Source organism: Nanorana parkeri, unplaced genomic scaffold (assembly GCF_000935625.1).
Source record: "Nanorana parkeri isolate BGI_ZX_2015 unplaced genomic scaffold, ASM93562v1 scaffold334, whole genome shotgun sequence".
Lineage (NCBI taxonomy): Eukaryota > Metazoa > Chordata > Amphibia > Anura > Dicroglossidae > Nanorana > Nanorana parkeri.
This window is the reverse complement of record NW_017306602.1, coordinates 39,082-52,155: the sequence shown is the minus strand read 5'-3', so window position 1 is coordinate 52,155 and position 13,074 is coordinate 39,082. Positions and strand designations below refer to the sequence as shown.

The 13,074-nt window shown below is 38.7% G+C and overlaps 1 protein-coding gene across 1 annotated transcript in view; it reads right to left on the bottom strand.

Moving 5' to 3' along the window:
* Positions 1 to 12,514, bottom strand: part of GALNT9 (polypeptide N-acetylgalactosaminyltransferase 9) — a 143,654-nt gene extending 131,140 nt beyond the window's left edge. Inside the window, exons 1-3 of the mRNA XM_018558347.1 lie at positions 12,492 to 12,514; positions 11,473 to 11,639; positions 3,315 to 3,489 (exon numbers count right to left, since the gene is read on the bottom strand). Coding sequence (XP_018413849.1) covers positions 3,315 to 3,489; positions 11,473 to 11,639; positions 12,492 to 12,514 — 365 coding nt within the window. The remainder of the gene's footprint in view (positions 1 to 3,314; positions 3,490 to 11,472; positions 11,640 to 12,491) is intronic.
* Positions 12,515 to 13,074: the final 560 nt, after the last annotated feature.

Here is a 13,074-nt window from a genome sequence, read left to right as displayed (position 1 = left end):
CACTCTTTATCCATGTTGTGGCTCAAAATGTTTTCTCTTTATAGTCACTCATGAAGAATTGCAAGATTACTTGTCCAGTTAGAGATGCAAACTATCTTAAAGCATTTTCTGTGTGGAACCACAATAGCAGATATGCTTTGTCCTCACTGTGGCTCAGATGTTTTCCCTTTACTCTACAGTAAAGTAACACAGACATTTCTCACATCTTAGGGTTTACTTTTGACCATTTATACAAAATATAATGATTCCTAAATACTGTATGTAAGCTTGATATTCTTATCTAACACTTCTATTTTCATGAATATTTTTTTCTGTGAATCAGGAAAATACTATCATTGTTTTTTGTTCTCCCTTTTGTTTAACAATTTTAAACACTGAATCTTCTTATCTATTGCCTTCTTTCTCAGGCATTCACCATTTAGCTCTTGTCTGATTCATATTTGCTCTTAGCAATTGTGCAGATGGGCTCCTGAACTATTATGCATGTTAGAGACCACAGTTACTTATGATGAACTGTTATTGTATTAATAAGTTAAACCAGCAAAGGTAAATGTACTGAAAGTTAAAAAATAAACACACAGAAGTAGTGATTTTTTTCTGAGCCCTTCACATAACCCTAGTCTTTAATTTTTCTTAAAAATTACGATTTTTCTTCTGTTCATGCCAGTCTTGTTTGTCAATGAGTGATTAAGCAGATAGGCCAAAACCCTGTCTAAACACTAGCCGAGGCATTCGAACAGCATGGGCACAGATTTACTACTGCTATGCATGTCCATGCTAAACTACTAAGGGGTGCTTGCCTGTTCACCTGATGTAAGTAACAGTTAAATAAAACACTTCCACCAAAAAAAAAAGTGTTAGAGATTTCTAGAAGTAACACACTTTCACATAGAGGGAAAGGTGATGACACATACCAGCACAGCTGTGATTAAAATCAGAAATGCGTCAGAGAACAATTTATAGCACTAAATCATAGGGTGGACCCATTGACCTTTTAATTGCAGAAGTTTAGAAATTATTTTCAGGGGTCTTTTTGCTCCATTCTTCCTATGCTAGGTTATAGGTAAAGAGCCTATCAAAGGTTAAAAGTTAATCTTTTGTTGGGGTTCTAGTGCCAGCCTGAAGGTATTGCAGTAGTGGTTCAGTACATTAATAGTGTAGTGGGAGATCCCAACATCCCATTTTCCAAAGTGTCATTCATTATTACTCCACTATTTCAGTAGAGAGCATTTCAGTTGCAGTGTTTGCTTTGTAACCAAAAAGTGTAACATTAATTGAAGGAACTAATTCAAAGAGAAACCTGGAGGCTACCACTGTTGAGTCTCACTGATTTCCTATCCTTATATTGGCCTTACAATTTGAACAGAGATCTGTAATGATCTCAGGAGACGTACACAATTCAAGAACCCAGTTGTTCATGATGCATGAATTGGAAAATTCTATGTACATTGGACAAATGTATTCAAGTGAAGTGAACAGTTCATATTCACTTATTCTTGTGCACTTACTACTTACTATGACTTACAGTGTACATGTTGCTGGAGGCTTCAAGCTATAGACATGGAGGAGTTTACCAACCTCTAATCTATGATGGTTGTTTTTTTGTTGTTTTTTTTACTAAGCATAAGACCTAGGGTGGAACAGATGAAGTAACTAATGAGTCCCATGTGCAGGGTTCGCAACCACTTCCTCCTGGGGTACTGGTGAGGTGAATAAGCCCTGTACTTGGGCTTGTGCTTTCTTGACACCCATCTTGAAGAACCTGCCCAATGCTAAAGGATCTACAGTCTAGTATCAAGTAGAAGATCTTTGTGGTCTCCTAACTTGGGTTTTTTCAGCCCATATGCCTAGTGTAAGAGAAACCACAGATATATATATATATGTGTGTGTGTTAAAGATGCTCAAAAAGAAAATAATAGAATGTCTGTAGGTCTTACAGGAGTACAGGAATATGTGCTATCCATTAATCAGTCCAGTCTATATCAAATCTTAAGGCAGAGGATTGCTTCACTCATCTATAGTGAAAATGAAAAGAAAAATAAAAGTCTTTCTGATATCTGTGTTTGTAAATTCAATCAATCTTTGTGATACAAATGACAAATATTAATAAAAAAAGGAAGATCCGCGGCTGCATACATTTTTATAGTTATGCTATCTTGTGTTCTGTAAAGGTCATATCAACTTCAATAACGATGCCCTTAATAAAGACAAAACAGTTATGTTTCACCTCCAGGAAAACAGATGGGAGGACATATGTGGAAATCATCAGGGACCCTACCAGCTACCCATTACACCTCTCAATTTGTTTTCACACCTTCTAGGCTTCTAGGCTTTATGCTGAAACACTGTTCTATTGTTAATATAAAGACAAAAGTTTTTACTCTAAGATTTTCATTTGTTTCGTGTGGCTTTATGTCTTTGATTTTCTGTCCTGCCCTATTATGAACAAACCACTATGAATAACAATTAGTATTTCGCAGGTGTTATTGCATTTGTTAATTCGTTTTTACCTTCCACAAGCATTCTATATGTATTTTGTCAGCAAATAAATGTACACCCATTGTGTAGAAATAGAACAGTATTCATGACAAATGTCAGTAACTCCTAAGCTTAGGCTGCAAGAAAAATACATTAGCTAAACACTAATAAAAGGAATATAAGGTTTTGTTTTTTTAATATATTCAAACTCTTTTCAAGAGCTATGTTGGCAGAAGAATCTTCGGTATCTGACGTTAATCTGGGAGTGTTGGATGCCTGACCCCCCACTTCACACAGTGGTTTTAGCTGCCAGCTACTACATTACTACAGGACACAGTAGTGATGTAGCAGCCGGGAAGGGGGGGCGGGGTCTGGAATCACAGCACACTCCCAGATGTGTCAGATTCTGAAGATTCTTTAGCCAGTGCAGTTGCAGTGAAGATCCATGGCATGGACAGCAAAACAGGTAAGAATAATACCTCTTCTTTTTTATTCTGCAACTGATTCACTTTTAATATTACTACAATAATTTAGCAATTTTTAACCACCCACATGGTGAAACAAAGCATATTTAGCTGCTGCTATCACACAGGTATAGTTCCCAATTTGGTGGAATATCATCGTAGGAGTGGGCCCTTTACTCTTAATGAAATATTAGGTGATAGCATTGTACTTGAAACCTGTTTGTCCATAACAAGCCATATACCTGTCTGATTATTGTACTGCCCATTGTGTGCTGAACGAGATGCCTGACAGTAATTAAAACAATCTGTCAAGCAATGAATAAATTGAGCATGCTGATTGCAAGGTTCACATTGTCATAATTTTTCTCTTACCATCCAGTGTTGAACTCCACATGAGCATCAAAAAATCCAACAATCGGTGCACTGGCTGCCTTCCATCCTTGTATGCGAGCCCGAATTAGTCCTTCTCTTCTTGTATTACGGACTATTTTCACAAGACCTGGATATCTCTTATTCACATACTGGTCCAAGTTGAATTTCAGTTCAACTATGAAGTGGAAAAAGAAAAAGGTCCATAACAGTCTAATATTATGCATTGTAATGTTTTCTGCAAAATATAAATTGAAATCATATTTGTTTAAATACTTTTTAGTCACCACAAATAAAGTCTACTCATTTTCAACCAGTATTGCATAATTGCGAACAATTACAAAGTGATAACCAGTTTAAAAAAATATTGCAATAATATATGCGTTTATTATTTTAACATTAGATTACCTCACTAGAAATAAGTTTAAAATAATATAGATTATTAGTAAGGATTAGATCTATTCTGTATAGTTTCTGCTTGCAAGGCCCAGGTAAGTAGACAAACTGACTGCAGAGTCCAGCAGATCACACAGGATGTAGTTGGCTCTGATGTGAGTTTCTCATTGTCCTGCTTTGTATTCTAGAAGCACAGTGGCTTCCAATACACAGAACAGGTAGATTTAAACTGACAGCTGAGTCTTATCATCCAGTGTTTAGCTTGGTGAATGCTGCTCGGAAGAGGAGCATGGGAAATTCCTTTGATACTTAGCACCATCTAATGATGGTAGTGCCATGCGAAGGGCATTTACCCAGCTATACGCTAGCAGGAGATTTATAAATCAGCCACATAAAGAAGAACTACACGCAGAATAAAACTTAACCCTTGCATTGGGGCTACCTTGGACCTGGCTGGATGCTAGACTGGTCCGTGCGGCCTCTCTCCTAGTTTGCACCGGTGGTATAATGAACCCGTGAGTCATCACGTCCAATACAGTATAAAGGAGAGAAAGGCTGCGGGGAGCCAGCCAGCTGGGTCAAAGGTTCAGTTAAGTAATTCTTTGTTATTTTACACCCTCAGCATAAATAAGCACTTAACCTTGCAGTGCAGGTAGCCCTACTGCAAAGGTTAAGTTTTCTTCTGCGTGTGCTTCTTCAAAGTGTATTTCCATTTTTATAGACAAATTTGAAAAACTCCTACGGCATATTTGTTATATGTTCCCATTCACACTGCATACCTCACAATAATAATAAAAAAAATATTTCTTACCTTTTTGGCTGTTTATTTGGAGCAGGATTATACATAGGACACTACAGGCAGGTTCTAGTGGTTAGAATAGATGGCAGTGGGCATATAGAGGGACAGACTGAGGGACAGTTTCTATAAGTGTATTAACATACAATGCCTTGAGATATTTAGCTTTTTGTTACAAGTGAATCTGCCAGCACAGTACAGAAATGTTTAATTATTTGAAACAAAACTCACCCAAACGCCCTCAAACAGTGAGAACTGAGCAGTATTTGTTAGTCTAAGTTAATCTAAAACAAGGTAAGCTGCAATTTTTAAATATTTATGCAATGCACTGTTCTGCAATGTGCAATGCAATGCAATGCAATGCAAAGTTGTGCAATGTGTACAGAAACATGTGAAAAAAATTAAGTAGGCATTATCCCAATTTGGCGGCAAAAGTGGAAATACACTTTAAGACACAGAACAAGACCTAAACCTTCATGAATTCATACAGAATCAGTAAACAATAAACAATTGTCCCCTTAATTACATAAACATTGGGAATAACCCTTTAATACATAAAACATTAATCTCGTGCAATATGTACAATGTTGTTTAAAAGCCCAAACTTCAGATATCCATCATCATACAAAAAGAATGTACTGTCTCAAAGGTGCTGAAATTGATCCTCTGTACTCATGCATTTGTTAATCCTCCATGAAAAATCACCAGTAGTACTTCTCTCAGGTATGGATCACTCACTAAATCCTATTTGACTCCATATTACTAAGGAAAGTCAAAGTGCACTTTTTGGTTACACAGATTGTGACTCTCCTTTACAAAGCAAAGACATCTCTGTCCTTCCTGTGAAAGTAATTTTTAGCTCATTACTGCACATGTCAGTTGAAACTGCTATACAGACGCACCTCTGTCCACGTCAGTTTCTCTAGCATTATGCCATATGGGTGCACCTTAACCTTTTTCTTCTAGGATAAGTGTGGTATCGAATTTTATTCTGTCTACGACAGCAGGGTTTTGGGTAGATATGGAGATAAGGTCTTTGCTGCTGACGTTTAACAAAAATTCAGTATTTGCATATCAGTAACAGAGCTGTTTAGTTTGTTTACTCTGCACATCCTGAAGAATAGAAAAGTGCATTTGACACAGCTGAGGGAGCAGATTATAAGGGTAATACTATACTTCTATGCTTGGGGATTGCAAAGGTTAAACTGTATGTCTATTTATATTTAACCCAGGGATATACAACTTGTCAATTAAAAAAAAAAGATGGTACACCGAGTACTGGTGGTACTCAGGAACATTTATACTTGCTGTTAGCTGCATGGCGTTGTAACCAAACCTGGAGTATATTACACTCACCATGCCTCCATTTGAACAACTCTTTTACCGGATCTCTACAGAGTTGACCTTTGAAATACACTATATTGCCAAAAGTATTGGAACACCCCTCCAAATCATTGGATTCATGTGTCCCAATGACCTCCATGGCCATAGGTGTACAAAATCAAGCACCTAGGCATGCAGACTGCTTCTACAAACACTTGTGAAAGAATGAGTCGCTCTCCGGAGCTCAGTGAATTCAAGCGTGGTACCGTGATAGGTTGCCACCTGTGCAATAAGTCAATCCGTGAAATTTCCTTGCTGATAAATATTCCACGGTCAATTGTTGGTTGGTATTATAGCAAAGTGAAAGCAACTGGGAACAACAGCAACTCAGCCACAAAGTGGTAGGCCACGTAAAATGATAGAGCGGGGTCAGCTCATGCTAAAGCACACAGTGCGCAGAAGTCACCAACTGTCTGCAGAGTCAATAGCTACAGACCTCCAAACTTCGTGTGGCCTTCAGATTGGCACAACAACAGTGTGTAGGGAGCTTCATGGAATGGGTTTCCACATCTGAGCAGCTGCATCCAAGCCTTCCATCACCAAGTGCAGTGCAAAGCGTCAGATGCAGTGGTGGTGTAAAGCATGCCGCCACTGAACTCTAGAGAAGTGGAGACTTGTTCTCTGGAATGACGAATCACTCGTCTCTGTCTGGCAATCCGATGGACGTGTCTGGGTTTGGTGGTTGCTAGGAGAACGGTACTTGCCTGACTGCATTGTGCCAAGTGTAAAGTTTGGTGGAGGGGGGATTATGGTGTGAGGTTGTTTTCAGGGGTTGGGCTTGGCCCCTTAGTTCCAGTGTAGAGAACTCTTAAGGCATCAGCATACCAAGACATTTTGGACAATTTCATGCTCCCAACTTTGTTGGAACCGTTTGGGGATGACCCCTTCCAGTTCCAACTACGTACCAGTGCACAAAGCAAGAGAGAGTTTGGGGTGGAGGAACTTGACTGGCCTGCACAGAGTCCTGACCTCAACCCGATAGAATACCTTTGGGATGAATTAGAGCAGAGACTGCGAGCCAGGCCTTCTCGTCCAACATCTGTACCTGACCTCACAAATGCACTTCTGGAAGAATAGTCAAACATTCCCATAGACACACGCCTAAACCTTGTGGGCAGCCTTCCCAGAAGAGTTGAAGCTGTTATAGCTGCAAAGGGTGGGCCAACTCAATATTGAACTCTAAAGACTAAGACTGTGATGCCATTAACGGTTATGTGCGTGTAAAGGCAGGTGTCCCAATACTTTTGTCAATATAGTGGATATCATTTGCTATGGATTGTGTGTTTTTGGAAACAGATTTTTAAATGTGTGTACTATCTACTTATTGTCCCACTTCCTTTGACCATTTTATACTATGAACAAAATGAATGCCCAATCATATTTCAAATACTAACACCACCATACAAAACAATTTACAACTTTGCCCCAAACTACTTCATCTATCTTGTCTCAAACTATCATCTAAACTGTCCTCTTGGCTCCTCCTAAGAGCTCCCTCGTCATCTCCTCCCATGCTTGTCTCCAGGCCTTCTGCCCCACCCACTGGGATCCCTACACCAATCTCACCAGCTTTCTCCTATTCTGTACACTTCTGGATGATCCCTCTTCAGGGAAGCCTATCCTACCTCCATCTCAAAACTTTACCTTCTCCATCAACTCAGCCCCCCACAGTTACTACCTCTTGCTTAACTTGCCCCTCCCTTTAGATTGTAAGCAGCACCTCCTTTCATTGTATTGTAACTGTACTGTCTCTCTTTAACTTGTAAAGCAACTGCACAAACTCTTGACACTATATAAATCTTGAATAATAATAATATTTAATAATAATTTAAAGCATCCCCATAAATAGAAAGGATCCCTACTATCGATTTGTCTGCAAAGTAAAATGTAGGCACCTCCTCACCTTGTTTAAGTCTGCAGCAATCATAAAAAGACACAATTTCAGATTTTACCATTAGAAATGACTGTTCCAAGCTACAAAGGTAGTGCAAAGATCCATGGCGATGTTCCTAGTTACCACCCTTTAGATAACTCAATTATTGTTCAGACATCTGGTACATTTTCATTGTATTGTAACTGTTCGGTCTCCCTTTATTTTGTAAAGCACTGTGCAGAGTGTTGGCACTATATAAATACTGTATAATAATAGTAATACTTTGAAAATCACTCACAAGGCAACCAAGGTGGGTGCTTAGGGCCAGGTGGGTGTCTAAGACTAGAGTCAAAAATTGAAAATCTGCCATTTAGGTGAACACAGGTGATAGAGCCTGCTGGCATATAATCTCTATTTTTCACAGCACTTATTCTCTGCACCAGACTCTGTTGCTCTGCAAATCCCTATGATCAATGACAACCTAGTTTCATGAAATCTTCTATTTTGAGGCTGTAATTATATAGGTTTCTGCTGTTCACAAATTCTCCATGTGAAAACATAAAATGTGAACAAACAACACGTCCATTCAAATAAACATTGTTTGGTATTTGGATAGTTTCATGGGACAGAGTACAAGACTAAAATTAAGGTGACTATACCACAGTAGTAATATTTTATGAATAAGTTAAGCAAAAAGGAAGGGGAATAATGTTCCCCAAATCACACAATTAAATTATTGCTTTAAAGTGTACCTAATCTTAATTTTCACCATTACCCCTGTTCAATTTAAGCGTTCTTGTTTATTATGAGAAATATTGTTACTAATAGCCATATTTATCTACTGCCCATCTACAGGGTTCCTGTAATACAAAATGATACTTTCCATAATAAAATCATATCATAATTAGCAGCAGTATTATTACTATTGCCAATCACTACAACATTAACAAAGATCTGCTGTTAGTTGCTAACCTGAAAAAAAAAAAACACTTTTGTAGCTCTAATGTAAAAGAAGAATGGAGGCTGAATATCTCTTATGCAACATTATCAAATGAACAGCAGGGATTATAACATTTTCTGAACACTGTGAATGGTTTCTGTTTTCATTGACACGATGCCTTGCTGGCTCATGGACAAGTAATTTTTAGTAAGAATATATTTAAAGGATGCATCAAAAAGATTAATCATTTTGTCTTCTGAGAGAAGTGTCTAGACATGATTTTAGGTCCATATGCAAAAATGCACACATTCATTGTAATGTATCATACGAGTAAGAGTATGTGGCATTTATTGTACATACTGGGTGATTTAGAATATTTATCTCTTTAAAAGTCAGACAGTTATGGGAATCTCCCACCAAACTGATATTTTAGTTTTGGTTCCTGGCAAGTTCATTGATATGCTAGCTTCTCATGTATTTTCGGAATTGTATTAGCAAGATATCTTCACCTAAATTTCCAGTACTTCCCAACTACTACAGATGGATTCTTGATAATGTAACACAAGCAAATGATTGTTCAATCTAATCATTGGGGGTGACATTTTTGTTATGGCTTAGTAAGAGGGGTTGATGCAGACAGACTTGCCACAAGTGTCTCTGAAGGATACTGTCTACACCAGTGGCTAACCCCCGAGGGAGGTGGCGTGTGGTCTGTACCGGGTGCTGACCCTTTGAAGGCCATGACTGATTACTATATGAGGTGGATTATTCATTTACACAGGCCCACTCCACACCCAACCTGCAGGATTCAACAAGACTGGTAAGCACCCCTGTCTTATGAAACGTCCCTGCATGGAGCAGATCTACTGAAAGCACTTGATGCTGGACATACAGGAGTTGAATACAGAGGGACTGCACAGGAAGCTGAAGGGATACAACAGGGAGATAAGACTCAGGGGAAGTGGAGGACATGGCTATCTGCAAACCCTGCCATGTGATGACTCCAGATAAATTGCTGCAGCATACCTGGCATTGCTGAGCCTGGGAGGTGAGACATCACTGCCTATGTTTGGCTTGTGCCCTGCTAATTATGTCTGTTGGGGAGTCTTGCGGGATACCCCTGGGTGTCCTGCAGTGTGGAGAGGGACTGGAGCTTTTTTGTCTGCTGACTCAACATGCAGGGCATGCAGGGAACAGTGTCTTGTGCTTATGGTAATATTAAGATATCAATTGACAGTGGTGTGTCAGTGTGTGCTAATATGGCAACGGTGTGTCTCTCTGTAGTACTGTTACAACCATGTGTCAGTATGTGGAAATGCGACAGCAATGTGTCAGTCTGGCTGCGTGACATCCTAGGTGCCAACAGTGATAAATCCTGCTGGACAGTTCTGTGATTTTGGACACTGTTCAGTGGTGTGAGTGCTTGCAGTGCCTGGTGTTAAGTAGCAGTGTTACTACTTATGCAATGGAATAAATGTATTTGGGGCTGCTTATTTTAATAGCAGAAATAATTTTAGGGGGCCTTTTCTAATTATCACTGAAACAAATTTTCACATATTGTGGGGTGTTAAAAAAAAAGTCTCTCCCCAGTTGACAGATATGTTAAGTATGCCACTGTCTCACACAACATTGAAATATCTTATTTGGCGTTGACCTTTAAACATAATGATTGCAATTTATACTGCAATCCTATCATTTAAACACAGCTGCAAAAAAAATTACACAGATGAGTGATTTATTTATAGTGACTTTGCAGATTGTACTTATTCTTTCTTGTAGGTTCCTTATTGTTGGAAGCCTATTGGACTAAACTCCTGGTGGCATGTCACAGTGGCAAGGGGTTAACACTTTTGCCTTTGAGATCTAAGGTCCTGACTCCTGATTTTAATTCCCAGTAAGAACACAATGACTGTGGAAATGTTTGTATGTTGTCTCCATGTCTGGTTTGCTCCCACAATCCAAACACATACCATTTGCGGAGACATTAAATTAGGGTGGGGACTGATGTGAGTGTTTCAATAGTCTCTGTAAGGAGCTGCAAGAATTCTGACACAATTCAATTAAGGAGAAATAAGGAGAAACCAATGTATTTAGTTTTTTTTTCAGATTGTACTTATTTTTTATTTGGGGTTCATTTTTGGTGCAAGACTAAGGGGTCTATTCACGAAGCAGCTGAAGGATCTAGCCGTAGCTTCGGACGATCCTTCGGCTAGATTCGGCCCCAGGATCCCTTCAGTTCAGTAGAACCGTCGGGCTATTCACTATAGCCCGTACAGCTCCCGAACTTGGCTGAGCTCAGTCGAGCCAAGCGCATATGCCTCAGCTCGGCTGAGTGGGTCGGCCGAACATGCTGGGCATGTTCGGCCAACCCAAAGCCACATGAAGCCACCCGATGTACGGCTGATTTCAGCTGATATACGGCTGAAATCAGACGTACCAGCCTGAAGTGAATAGCCGAACAGCGTTCGGCTCACTTCGCTTTAGGTCGGTCATTCACTCGACTGCCTATGGCAGCTTAGTGAATAGACCCCTAAATCTCTGACTCCTTGGATTACCTTGTAATAGTTGCAAAAGGTAGATTGCGTTCATACAATTAATTTTTATCTACTCAAGGAGTCAAGCTTAAAGAGCATGTTTTAGTTTTTAAATACCATATTTTGCACTTTCAATCCTGAAGCACCTTCTAACAAACTTTCCAATGCAACCAGGCGGAATTTAATTGACCTGTATATGGTGAATGGAATACGTGTTCTCATTTGTAACAAACACTTACCATTGTCACTATTATCATCTACAAGAATGATCTCTTTCAGGAGATGAGATGGAGTGTGGTTGACTACACTGTGCACCGACCGTAGTATTACAGATAAGGCTTCATTTACAAAGATGAACACCACAGCAATTTGAGGCAGATCATCGGGGTAACTCAACTGTTTGCACCTATAAGAAAAAGATTTAAAAAATGATGAGTCATTCTGACGCCTTAGAATCATATGCAGTTACCATGAAAAGAAGTTGCATGTGCAAACATAGGATAGCCATCAGTCATTATATATCAAATAACCGAAAACAATACCATGGAGCCTAGAGCAATAAATATAAACAGGAAACTTTACTTGGAAATTATGTCTGCCAAGTATCACACAGATCTACCACACATATAATGCTTTGCAGCACTCGATTCAGACTGAGAACCTACTATGACACACTAAAGACAGGGTTTAGGATATGATTTATTCATTAAAAAATATTTTACTCACATTTATAGAACAATTTACTCATAAGATGCAAATGATCTCTGACAATATCTAGGGTAAGATAAGCGAGCATAGTGTTCAAGCCAAAAGCATACTTTTTACTAACCAAATGTGTACACAACACATTTCAAGGGGCATTTCTGCACTTGTTAGGAAATAATAAATATTTTATGAAAGCAGATCTTAATTATTATACAATAATCTGTTTTTTTCATTATTATTATTTACAATTATTATTATTATTATATAACAAATAATTGAAGCCTATATGCTGAACTACGCAGTAGAAGGGAGATGAGTGATCATGCACACTTGTTCATGATTCCATAGATGGGCAAATTCAGTATGCTTTCAAAATAATCCAAACCGCATTCAAAATGAGTTGGAGATGAGTCATTGATAGGTGCAGTCAACCAGTAGTTGACCTTATTCTTGACTTCATTTGACCTCCTTCTGACCTGCATTAACCTAATTAAGAATTCCCATTGAATTGTATGTTAAGAAATACAATTATGTCATGAACAAAAACCCTCACTTGTGGTTTTGCTGTATGCACATGGTGAAGTAATACATGGAAATTGAACAGTTCATTATTCACCAGTTTTAAGCAACACAACAATGAAAGGTGATCACTGACCAGTTCTATGACCAATTGCTCTTTGAATCCTAACTGGTGGTTAATGTATCCAATCACTTATACCGTGTTTCCCCGAAAATAAGACAGTGTCTTATTTTTTTTTTCACGAAAAAAAGATGAAGATAGCACTATCTTATTTTCGGGGTAGGTCTTACTTTCGGGGAAACACGGTAACACCAATAAACAAAATACACTAATCCACAATCAAAAATACAATTGTGCATGTGGTTCATGTTAAATGTTTTCAAGGATAGTATGAATAGCCCACTAAGTAAAACATACCTACATAAATGAATCTAAGGCCTAAGGCCATACATTGTTCTGGTGAGGAACAATGTAAAAAAAAAAAGTGGGCTTTGTGGTCACTCCCCACGAGGGACAATGTCAACTTGCACGTGCCAATAAATGCATAAAGCTGGAATAGCAGATATGGCTCAAATATGCTCTGATTGCTCTGATAGTACACCAATACACCACACAG